Source organism: Dermacentor silvarum, chromosome 3 (genome assembly GCF_013339745.2).
Source record: "Dermacentor silvarum isolate Dsil-2018 chromosome 3, BIME_Dsil_1.4, whole genome shotgun sequence".
NCBI lineage: Eukaryota > Metazoa > Arthropoda > Arachnida > Ixodida > Ixodidae > Dermacentor > Dermacentor silvarum.
Window position 1 is genome coordinate 221,913,736 of NC_051156.1, and position 12,467 is coordinate 221,926,202.

At 42.3% G+C, this 12,467-nt stretch overlaps 1 protein-coding gene across 1 annotated transcript in view; it reads left to right on the forward strand.

Moving 5' to 3' along the window:
- Positions 1 to 12,467, forward strand: part of LOC119446738 (transducin-like enhancer protein 4) — a 63,853-nt gene that overhangs the window by 46,740 nt on the left and 4,646 nt on the right. The window contains 5 exon segments of the mRNA XM_037711264.2: positions 1,620 to 1,721; positions 3,124 to 3,269; positions 5,080 to 5,191; positions 8,759 to 8,841; positions 9,727 to 9,907. Coding sequence (XP_037567192.1) covers positions 1,620 to 1,721; positions 3,124 to 3,269; positions 5,080 to 5,191; positions 8,759 to 8,841; positions 9,727 to 9,907 — 624 coding nt within the window.

The following is a 12,467-nucleotide window of genomic DNA, read 5'->3' on the forward strand; positions in this document are numbered from 1 at the left end:
CGCAGTTCAAATTTGATTTTGGATTTTCACGTAGATGCCACTATTTCCGATTTTGGTGCCAAACGTGGTGGTAGCCCAGCGCGGTTGTTGGCCGTGGACTGGAGTGTACTGGCTTTGTCTCTTTGTCCTGCACCAGCTTCACTGACAGATAGTAACCTCATCCAACTTGCACATTTTGAAATGCTGTCAATAGCTCAATATGAAGCAATACCTGCCAAGGTGTCTAGTCGAGACTGACCAGAAGTGAGCATGTGCTGGCAAGTGTGTGTGTGGTCTGACATAAAGTTTCACATGGTTCGAGGCTAGTTGATTGTTCAAAACAAGTTGAACTTAGTGAGACCCAATGGCTATGACACCAATAAGCAGGGTGACCAAAGTTTAATTCCTACGCACGACCGAGTGTGAGCAGACGATAGTTGGCTTCTTCCAGAAGTACACAATTCTTATTGAAATTTGAAAACAGATTTTCGTTTACTTGAGCCTGTTTATTAAACTGCATCAATAAATATAGACAGTAACAATAGAAAGAAGGTGACTGATCCAAACACCCTTTTTGATTGATGATTGATGTCAGCTATCATCCAATATAGCAGCTGTCTGTGGAAATCTTGTATATGATGACGTATACAAGCTGCCGGCAGCTTCGAAGCGGTGAGGAGAAGGCCTCGTTTGAAAAGAGAGTAGTTGAGAATAAAGTGCCCTTGCGTTCTACTTGTGAACTTCACGCGCAACACACGACTACAAAATTTGGCTGTGATTTTCACCGCAGTGTATGCTATTCGCGGACTGCGTTTTTTTCACCAAGCCCGAGAGGCGGTTCAGGACCCATTTAAGGTTTCCAACAGCAAGAGCGAGATCACCTGAGAAAAAATTCAATAGCTTGAACTGTGATATGTTCACTCGTGTCAATAGGTTGCAATACTGATTCATGGAAACTTGCTGCTGTGTTTGACTAAAACTGCATTTGATTGCCAAGTGTGCTTCAGTGAAGAGTACAGTTTATGTTCTATGTGGTGCTGAACATAATGTTTTTTCTGACATAATGACATAAACTCAGAAACATAATGTAAGTTTCTGAGTTTATGTCGACTGCATGGAAAAATTAATGAAACAAAAAGCTGATGATTCAGCAATAATTAGAGCTGGGCTGCACAGTTGTAAGTGCTGATAGTTGAAGTATTCAGACCACATAATTTTGCAACTTCAGCAAACTTACTTCATTTCTTATAAGGGCCACTTTCCTCCAGCTAGAAAGAGTGGGCTTGATGAAATAGGATTCTCGTCTGCTGGAAGAGATTACAAAAAGCTCGAGGATATTCATGGCATGTTTTCAAATGTGAAATTGCAAGTTGCAGAAGTGGTTGAGCTAGCCTTGAAAACATTCCAGAATCTGTTTGGTGGCTTGTTAAACTATCGCTAAAATTCAGTCAACGGTACCTTTTTTTCTGTCCTCTCTGCTTATCTCATGCACTGCATAAACTTGAAGCTGCCCGTTCAAAAGTTACATGTTTCAGTTCATACAATTCAAAGTGTGAAGACTGTGTTTTGGGCAGAATTCATTCATGGGACTATACTGTGCTGCATGGTTGTCATGTCTCGTATGTCTCTGTTTGTTGCAGCAAAGGGACAATTACATCCGATCCTGCAAGCTTCTTCCTGATGGGAGAACACTCATCGTGGGTGGAGAGGCTAGTACCATTTGCATCTGGGATCTCGGTGCGGTAAGTGCACTGTGGAAACTTATCTCTGATGACCAACCAAGAATGTGCTGCATGCCAAATATAAGTTGTCTCGTAACACAGATTTTCCATCTCTTTATCTAAGTTAAGCAGGAATGCGTATTGTGCGTTAAATGAATGATGAGCCAATATACATTGCAGAAGCATAGGAAGTGTATTTGCTGGTTCCAGCACCAGTGAGTATGCAGGTGTGAAAACCTGCCCCAGTGGCTGTGATGTTCTGCTACTGAGCATGAGCTCGTGTGTTTGATTCTTTACTGTTGCGGCTGCATTTCAGTGGAGATGAAATACAAGAATGCTCCTGTGCTTGGATATAATGTGTGTTCAATAACTCCAGGTCGTCAAAAATATTCTGGAGCCCCCCCCCCCCCCCACCACTACCGCATCTCTCATAGCCCTGTCACTTTAGGACTGTATGATTTGATTTTGATTTTAGATGTAGGCAAGAGAACTGTCTACAGAAACATACTGTATATTTACGCACAGAAACTCGTTTTTTTTTTTTCGACCTGTATTTCGAGAAAAAGCAAACAAAATCGCACATGTGGCTTGTATGAAAAGCCTCAGAACACAATACTCAAATCGTTATATTAACTGCCCAATGCAATTATTGTGTCAAACAAAGCCCCAGGAGCAGTTTTCGTTTTGTAAGCTGACATCATCAGCAAAGTGGATCTAAAAAATGTCATGGATATGACATGGAGGTATGTCATGATCATAGACATAAATGAAGCCAGTCTGTTAAAGACAGATGTATCGTATAGATTTGAGAAAACGGGCCACACCCCAAACTTGGCAGCACAAAATTTGGAGAAAGAAATTTCCAATGGAGAAGCAATCGCATTCGGTGCCCCAATGCCGCTCGCAAGCATCAGCAAATTTTCGCGCGCTGCATACTTCCGCATGCCACTACTAGATGGCGAGAGCCAGGGTGTGCACAAGTCATTGGCTGGGCCGGCACCATTTTGGCCAAAATGTTCAGTCCCATGTAAGGGCTGCATCTCATCAAAATTGTGAAAAAAAAAAGAAAAGAAATGAGGCCCTTACACGAGTCTATGTGGTAGTTTTCTTGATATTTAAAAAAATTATTTGACACTTATTATTAGACTCCAGTAGCAACTTCCGCGCATTGTTACACCAGCTAAGTTGAAATTTGAGAGCAGATATGACCTCCTGGAAGTTGCCGAAGCTTACATCAAAACAGTTATACAATGTTGAGCTAGTTGGTTTGGATACGACACCGCAGCACCTGTATTGCCTGGCTTGCTTTGTCCTATCTTCTGTGCTGTTTGTATGTTATCAAAAAAGCAACTCGTCTCAGTGAGGGCTGTGGTGCCGTTGTGCAATGTCGGCAGTGCAGTGACTTGAGCCTATCTTGTCACAGCCGACCCCGCGGATCAAAGCTGAGCTGACTTCAAGTGCACCTGCGTGCTATGCCTTGGCCATCAGCCCCGACTCCAAGGTTTGCTTCAGCTGCTGCTCGGATGGGAACATTGCTGTCTGGGACCTGCACAATCAGACGCTTGTCAGGTATGTGAGAACTAAATTTGCCAGCTCTCAGCAACAGGAGAAAGATTGGCCCCTTGGTGCACAATAGAAATGCAAAAAAACATGTAAAAAAAGGAAGAGATTCAGTTTTAAAAAGTAAGTTTCTTTATGTATTTACACAGGAGCGTTTACATTTAGTATGACCTTTTAAATGGTCTTATGCTACCTATGTTAAATATGCTCTTCGGAATCTTTTGAATAGACTGAAGATGTCTTGTACTGACAGGGAACTGCTCTCTTCACAAGCCTTTCGACTTTTTTCTGAGCTCGCTCTTTTTCTCTCTCCTTGCACTATATATTCAAAACGTTTTATTTCAATAGTGTTTTAAGAACGCTAGATATTTTCATCTTGTCAGATTTGAGGCTCTCTCTCTTTCCCCTTTGAGCACTCCTATCACACTGATAGTTTCAACTCTTTGCTGGTGAGGGTAATGCCATACCAAGTGAATCCATTAATGTTGCGCTTTCACATTCTTGAACAACACAAAACTAACTACACATGCTTGCTCAGGGTACTTTTATGAACTACCTTTCTAGCTCCAATTTTTCCTTGTTTCTGGTTTTTTGCTGTTCACTTGCTGCGCCCCTCTACTGTATGCTGCTTCACTGACATGCAGCATTGTGTAAACTAGCTGGTCATTGCTTGTTGGCCTGTGCTTCGTTGATGCAACAATAAAGTTGGGTGATTTTGAAAGACGGTGACATAGAACTTTCTACAGTGCTCTGCTGAGTGTTAAAGCATGCCTTGTAGCTTTCATAGGGCTGCATAATTTTAATTGGATATGACATATTGCTTTAGTTTTTGTTCTTTAGTGTTTTGGGCGATATCATTTGGCATGCAGTTACTCCTGCTGCTCACCAACTCACACATAATGTCCGCAGTCTAGAGGAACACAGCCCATAATGTTTTGATACTGTTTTGTCTGCCATCCAGGATACAATGAATGGCAGAGATTTTTTTAACAATGCAGGTAAGGGAAAACACCCTTTTGAAGAAATTTGTGCTTTCTTTGCTTGGACCAAAATGCAAACACTTGCTTCACATGTTCTAGACAACATAATCAAGAGATCAGGCAAGCTTGTTTACCATATTGTAAAATTGCTGCTCAGTCTCTGCAGGGCAAACTTAGCCAAATATTTTGTTGTGCTGAATAGCACTACACATTTCGCTGGTGCACTGTTAGAAAATTTAACAAAAGCTGCCTTGCTTTTTGGTTGTCCTTTTCACATCCATTTGTGTTTCTCAAAAAATGTCATTTTTCACATCTGCGAGTAGCAAGCATATAAAGTGCCTGCTGCTTTAAAAGGTGCTTCTCTCTGTGAGTTCTCTGTGAAAAGAAGAACGTACTTGAATATAGCTTAATAAATAATCCAGTTGCTATTGAATCTGCTTAATAAATGTTAGCCAATTCATTATATTTATTAATCTAAAGCCTTATAATTAATTCTTGGTCTAGTAATTAGGTTCTTGTAGAACACTGAACTTTTTGTTTTTTAATAAGAGCATGTTGTATAGCACAGCTGCATGCTTCATAAGCCTAACAAGTTTTTGTGGTTCTCTTCAATTCACCTTAATGAGAGTCTGCGTTGCAACATTCCATAGACATATTCCTTTTCAGGTTATGGCTCACTGGTTATAGCTGACTGATAATAAACAACTCGAACTTGCTGAACCCAGTTTCTAATTTCAGCACTTCATAGCAAATGCTTTCATGCATAAATACAATTTTTTGCCATGTTTTTGGTAGAAAGCTCTTCCCATGCATTGAGAGTCTTCCAAATTCGAATGCAGGCAGTTCCAGGGGCATACAGACGGTGCAAGTTGCATCGATATTTCGAGTGATGGCACCAAGCTGTGGACTGGTGGTCTGGACAACACTGTGCGCTCTTGGGACCTTCGTGAGGTGAGTGCTTTGTGTGTGCCTTGGAAGAAGCACATCACCACAGTAGAATCATGTTATAACAAAATTATAACAAATTTGAAGAGAGAAAGTGTAAATTAGTCAAGAAGAAACAGGCCAACTAGACACAGTAAGGGCAACACCAGTTCAGGCTGGTTCTTGCAAACAAATGTGCTGATTTAGAACAGGAAGATGAAGATAACATAGAGGTAATGAATGAAACCATAACTAGAATGATTTCAGAAACAGCAATTGAAGTGGGAGGTAAGGCACCGAGGCAACCAGTAGGTAAGCTCTCCCAAGTAACAAAGGACCTAATAAAGAACGACAAAGGATGAAAGTGTTAAACTCAAGAGATCAGGTAGAATTCGCTGAACTGTCAAAACTGATCAACAAGAAGAAAGTAAGGGATATTCGAAATTATAACGTGGGAAAGATTGAGGAAGCCATAATATGGACGCAGCATGAAATCAGTGAGAAGGAAACTTGGCATAGGATAAGGCAAGATGTATGCACTGAAAGATAAGCAGGGTAATATCATCAGCAATGTCGATGACGTAGTAAAAGCAGCGGAAGAATTCTATACTGACCTGTACAGTTCCCGCAGCAGCCAAGCTACTTTCATTCGAAGTAGTGATGAACAGGCTACAGAGGCCCCTTCTATAACTAGCGATGAAGTTAGAAGGGCTCTGCAAGACATGACCAAGGGAGAATCTGCTGGAGAAGATGCAATAACAATCGATTTAATTCAAAGATGGAGGAGATATCATGCTTGCAAAGCTTGCGACCCTTTATACGCAGTGCCTCACGACTTCAAGTTTACCAGAGAACTGGAAGAACGTCAACATTATACTAATCCGTAAGAAGGGAGACGTTAAAGAATTGAAAAATATAGACCCATTAGCTTGCTTTCAGTATTGTATAAAATATTAACCAAGATAATTTCCAATAGAATCAGGGCAATACTTGACTTCACCCAACGAAGAGAACAAGCTGGCTTCAGGAAGGGATATTCTACGATGGATCATATCCATGTCATCAACTAGGTAATAGAGAAATCTGCGGAGTACAATCAACCTCTCTATATGGCTTTCATAAATTATGGAAATGCATTTGATTCAGTAGAGATACCAGCAGTCATAGAGGCATTGCGTAATCAAGGAGTACAGGAGGCGTACGTGAATATCTTAGGCAAATATCTACAAAGATTCCACAGCTACATTGGTTCTCCACAAGAAAAGTAGAAAGTTACCTATCAAGAAAGGGGTCAGGCAAGGAGACACAATCTCTCTAATGCTATTCACTGCATGCTTAGAACAAGTATTCAAGCTCTTAGACTGGGAAGGCTTAGGAGTGAGGATCAACGGCGAATATCTCAGCAACTTTCGGTTTGCAGATGACATTGTCCTATTCAGCAACAGTGGGGAATGAATTACAACAAATGATTGAGGACCTTAACCGAGAAAGTGTAAGAGTTGTGTTGAAGATTAATATGCAGAAGAGAAAGATAATGTTTCAATAGCCTGGCAAGGGAACAAGAATTCAGGATCGTCAGTCAGCCTCTAGAGTCTGTAAAGGAGTATGTTTATCTAGGTCAATTACTCACAGGGGACCCTGATCGTGAGAAAGAAATTTACAAAAGAATAAAATTAGGTAGGAGTGCATACGGCAGGCATTGCCAAATCCTGACTGGGAGGTTACCACTCTCGTTGAAAAGAAAAGTGTACAATCATTGCATTCTACCGGTGCTAACATATGGGGCAGAAACTTGGAGGTTAACAAAGAAGCTCGAGAACAAGTTAAAGGTCGTACAAAGAGCGATGGAACGAAAAATTTTAGGCCTGACGTTAAGAGACAGGAAGAGAACGGTGTGGATCAGAGAGCAAATGGGGAGAGCTGATATTCTAATTGACATTAAAAGAAAAAAGTGGAGCTGGGCAGGCCATGTAATGCGTAGGATGGATAACCGGTGGACCATTAGAGTTACCGAACGGATACCAAGAGAAGGGAAGCGCAGTCGAGCACAGGCAGAAAACAAAGCGGGGTGATGAAGTTAGGAAATTTGCAGGAACGAGTTCGAATCAGCTAACCCAAAACAGGGGTAATTGGAGATCGCAGAGAGAGGCCTTCGTCCTGCAGTGGACATAGATATAGGTTGATGATAACAAGGTCGCATCCGACATGAACATGCTTTCGTTATATCTGATATTTTTTTTATAATTATAGATTATAGTTACATACCGATATCAGCGAGAAAAATTCTATATTTACTTGGTTACATCTGATAATTTGTTATATTTGCATTCATTATATCAAAGCTTGACTATACATTCCGAGAAATTGCCTGACTGCGGGACAATTACTCCTGCTTTTCCTTCTTTATTTCATTTTATTTCTTTAAAGGGGCCCTGAAGCACTTTTTATCAAAGTGGAGAAAGACATTTGAGGTGAAAATAGGCTATTTCAGGAATACTTTGCTGCAAAACGTACTTCAATGCGTTCAGCAGAAGCAGAGTTATTGGCAATGAAGCACAGCCTCAGCTGTGCTCCCCCTTCCTTCTTCAGTGCCCTGTACTGCGAAGGCTACGGTGGAGGGGGCCGGGGCCATAACGCTCTGCCTTCAAAACGTCACTGTGACGCGCAGTTCAAGTTTCCAATTTTGGTGCCGACGCCGCGCTAAACGTAAGGCAAATGCGGTTGTCCTCAGTGAGCCACAGTGCGCTCAGCCAGTGGACTCGTCGCGGCACCCTGCGGCGGTCGCGGTGTAACTGACCGCAGCGACGAATAGCAGCCGTGTATTGGAATGTGCTTTATTGCACAATAAAGCACACAAAAGAGAGTGAGGATCGTGGCTCTGTTGAAACGAGGGTATTTGAGAGAAAGGTGACTTCGCGCTCTGCTTGCGAGCTCCACGCACCGCGTACAACAGCAAAACTTGGCTGAGATCTTCACAGCAGCAGCAGCAGGAAATGTCACAGTGGGTGGATACTTTAAATCATTCTTATAGGCAGGGTGAGGGAAGTATGTAGATGCGATTTGGGCACAGCAAGAGTAAAGAAACTGAAAAGAATTGCAAGGTTTGAAGGTCTTGGAATAATCAGCATGGCCATAATTTATAGCTTAAAAATGAACCAATTTTAAAGTCAAGTGATGTGCTATAGCTCTGAGTGGCAGGGAGCATGGGGGGAAGCGGGACCTCTTTGTCACTCCATCTGAGCGGCATAAAAATGCATGCCTTTTCCAAATGTGCTCAGTTCAGTACGGATCATTAAAAAAGCAACAAGCCTAAGATGACCGGGGTCCTTATTTTGTGACTGAATCCAAAATGGTTGAAGCTTGTTTGGCGGCTGCATGAGTACAGGTCTGAACTGCTTTACTTGGTTAATGATTCAAAGGATAAGGGTGCCTTCAGTTCGTGTCTATGTTGTTTTTTGTCTATGACTTACAAAATGTGATCATTAGAAAATGCATCATGAAATCACCTGGCTCTGCGAGAACTCTAGAAACTTGATTGTTTCACACTGACTGTACCTTTTCTGACCACTGTTTTCCATGTTGTTCTGTGTGCAGGGGCGGCAACTGCAGCAGCACGACTTTACGTCACAGATCTTCTCATTGGGCTATTGCCCCACAGGAGAGTGGCTGGCTGTTGGGTGAGCTTCCTTTACTCTTCTTGTCTGGGATTTTTCATTTCTCGTTCTAACTTGAAACACCAAGGGTGTATGATGCGCAATAGCTGGGGCTTACTGTCAGTGGTTACATATGGATTTGCTTTCATTGTATATTGCTGCTGTTGGTGGTCCCTAATTAACTAACTTATTGCTGATGCCCTTGTGCACATAGCATCCTAACAATCGGACAGTAACATTCTCTGTGGCACTGTCACCTCTTTAACTTGTCATACTGATGTGGCTCATCATATAAGTCCTGTAAGACTTATTGAAGCTGTTGTACTCACTAGTTCCAGTAAGAAAGCTGGACAAATGGGATACTTGGGTTCGAATTTATTGGACCTTGGGCAGATTGCTGATATATGTGTGGCCTCTGCCTTGGTCATTCTTTACCATTGTAGCTCAGGCTTTCTCGGCTGGCAAATTTCAGGCTTAAGTACAATTTTTAGGTGCTCTCTTCCTGAACACAGCACTTTTTCATGGCTTTGCTCTGCTCAAGAGGAGGGCACAAAAAGTTCCAAAGCATTGGATTATGCTGGCCTAAAAGTTATCAGTAGAAATATGTAACAAATGCTATTTGTGTTCAATGCAGAGAAGGTCCTAAATTTTGATGTTCAGGTCAGCCCTGCCACCTGTTCTAGGAATATGTTTTTCTCTCATCCCTGGAAGCAACACAAAAGAAGCCTCAAAGCTCTTTGACATTATTCTTTCTGACACATTATACCAAGACACTAATCATTTATGAGAAAAGGGGGGGGGGGAGGAAATGATGTAGAAGAAAAATGAGCCACTGAGCTCAGGTGTTGAGCTCAATTTGAGTTGAGGAATAATTGAGTTATGGCTTGTGGCTTTTCTTGTTGAACGTAGCATGGAGAGCAGCAACGTGGAAGTTCTGCACTGTAGCAAGCCAGACAAGTACCAGCTGCACCTGCATGAGAGCTGTGTCCTGTCGCTCAAGTTTGCCTCCTGCGGCAAGTGGTTTGTCTCCACGGGCAAGGACAACCTGCTGAATGCCTGGAGGACGCCTTACGGCGCATCCATCTTCCAGGTTAGTATGTAATTTAAGGTCAGAAACTGGGTCAGTTGGTGTAGACTCGTGGAAGAAAGTGCAAATAGGTGCGTCAGCTTGTCCCATTGTGCTGCTTTTTGATTGTGAGTTCGCTTAAAGGGGCCCTGAATCACTTTTTACCGAAGTCGGGAAATGCATTTGAAGGTAAAATAGACTGAGTATTTCAGAACTACTTTGCCACAAAAAGTACTTCCATGTGTTCAGCAGAAGCAGAGTTTTTAGCAATCAAACATCCCCTATGCGGTGCTTCTGCTCCTTCTTCAATGACTTGCACTGTGAAGGCTACGGTAGAGCGGGGTGTGGCCACAATCCTCCACCTACTGAACATCACCGGGGCGCCCAGTTCAAGTTTGATTTTGGATTTTCATGTAGATGCCACTACCTACGTAGACGCCACTATGAGCCAGCGGACTCGTCGTGGCACCCTGTGGTGGCCACGGTATCTAGGCTACGTAGCAAGTAGTGCACCGCACCTACGTTTGCTTGGTGCACGACAAGGCTTGAGTATGCTTCAGTTTGGCCATGCCACGTGGTGCGGACCAGCTTTGTCCTGCCCCAGCTTGACCAACGCATAGTAGCCACATCCAACTTGCGCATTTTGAAACGCACTCAATAGGTCAATACAAAGTGATATCCGCCAAGGCATCTTACCAGGAGCATTCAGGAGTGAGCGCGCCCTGCGAAGCATGCGTGTGGTCTGACCTTAAGTTTCATGTGGTTTGAGGCTAGATGACTGTTCAAAACTGCTCAAAATTAGCGAGACCTGACGGCTACGACACCAATAAGCAGGGTGACCAAGGTTTAATTCCTAAGTGAGTGGCCATGACCGAGCGTGAGAAGACAATATAGTTGGCTTATTCAATGAAATGCAAAAGCAGTAGGAAGAAGCGCACTGATCCAAGTACCCTTCTTGATTGAAGTCGGCTGTTGGCCAATAGCAGCCGTGTATGGGAATCTGATATATTACGAAATGAAGCATGTGGAAAATAGTGAGGAGCAGGCTTTTTTTGAGAAGAGAGCGTTTGAGAAAAAGGTGACTTCGCGCTGTGCTTGCGAGCTCCATGCTCCTCTCACAACTCCGAAATTTGGCTGAGATGTTCACAGCAGCGTATGCTATCTGCGGATTATGTTTTTTCACCAAGCTTGAGGAGTGGTTCAGGACCCTTTTAACTCGGTAACGCTTGAAGTGTTCTTTTTTATTTTAAAGGAAAGTTTTCTTTGTGAATCCTCCCAGTCTTGACTGTGGCTGCTAGGTGTTGCTGCTGTCTTGCCGAATAGCTTATATTTGAAAAAGAAATTGAATTATCTGCCCGATGGTGGGATCGAACGTCACTTCCCCTGCATAACAGTCTGATGCTCTAACCATTAGGTCACAATTGCACATACATATTTCTATCGTGCCAATGCCAACGAGCTCTTTGAGGTGATTGCCACGTTTGTCAGATTGCGTAGCACGAGTGCACAAGAGCACATGTACACGTGACGGTTTCCTTTATGCAATGACAAAGAAGTGGGCAAATGTATAGCATTTGATTATCCACTTCATGAAAGCTTCACTTCGCATAGATTCCAAGATGTGTGTTGTATCTGCATAATCCTTTTAATTTTTTAGCATGCATAATATGGGCTTCTGGTTACTTGTGATTTTTTTCAGTCTTGAATTACTTCATTTTTTTAAATAAATGTATTGGTTGTAAATAAAAGTTGGTCATTGCTTGTCTTGTACATTGTCCTTCCAACCTGTTCCCTTTTGCGCTTATGAATAAATATAATCACCTTACAACACCATTGATAATAGAACTACATTTAGCAATGTCCTTTCTGTTGCACAAAATAGTCCCAAGATGAAATGTTGAATTTGGTTGTCCTTGTTACTTTAGTAGTGTGGTATTGCTGTCCACCACATGTCAACAGTCACCTCTTTCCTGAAACATGGACAATTTGATCTTCACAGTATTTAAAACAATTCATCTTTCAGCTCCCTACAGCTTCCATAGAAACACATAATGTGTTGTATGTCTCCTTGACATCTTTTACACAAGTGAGCAAGGGGTAAAGAGCTGTTTGCCAAGCCGCACGCATAAAATGTCCTGTCAAGTGTATGCCTGCATCTCTCATTCCTTGATAGTGACACCATAACAGCTGCAGCTTGAAATCAGTTTTATTTGTTCTCCCAGCAGTCAAAACTGAAATATGTAGTCATTACAGAAAGCATCAGAATGAATTATGTCAAGCAGGAAATGCATGTTACCATTCCTGGTGCTATGTATGACTTGTAAATGCTCTGCCAGGTATTTCAAAATTGCATGGATGTCTCATCCCTTGATAGTGACATCATCATTGAGCTGCAGCTGGGCATCATAATTTTCTTTGTTCTCCCGGCAACCAAAACTGAAACCTGTAGTCAATACAAAAAGCTTCAGACTTAATTGTGTGTACATTTAAGCAGGAAACACATGGTGTGAATCCTGGTCCTATGTGTGACTCGTACCTGCATCTAACTAGTGTGCAACAGGTTCCCACACTTTCCAATAGCTGG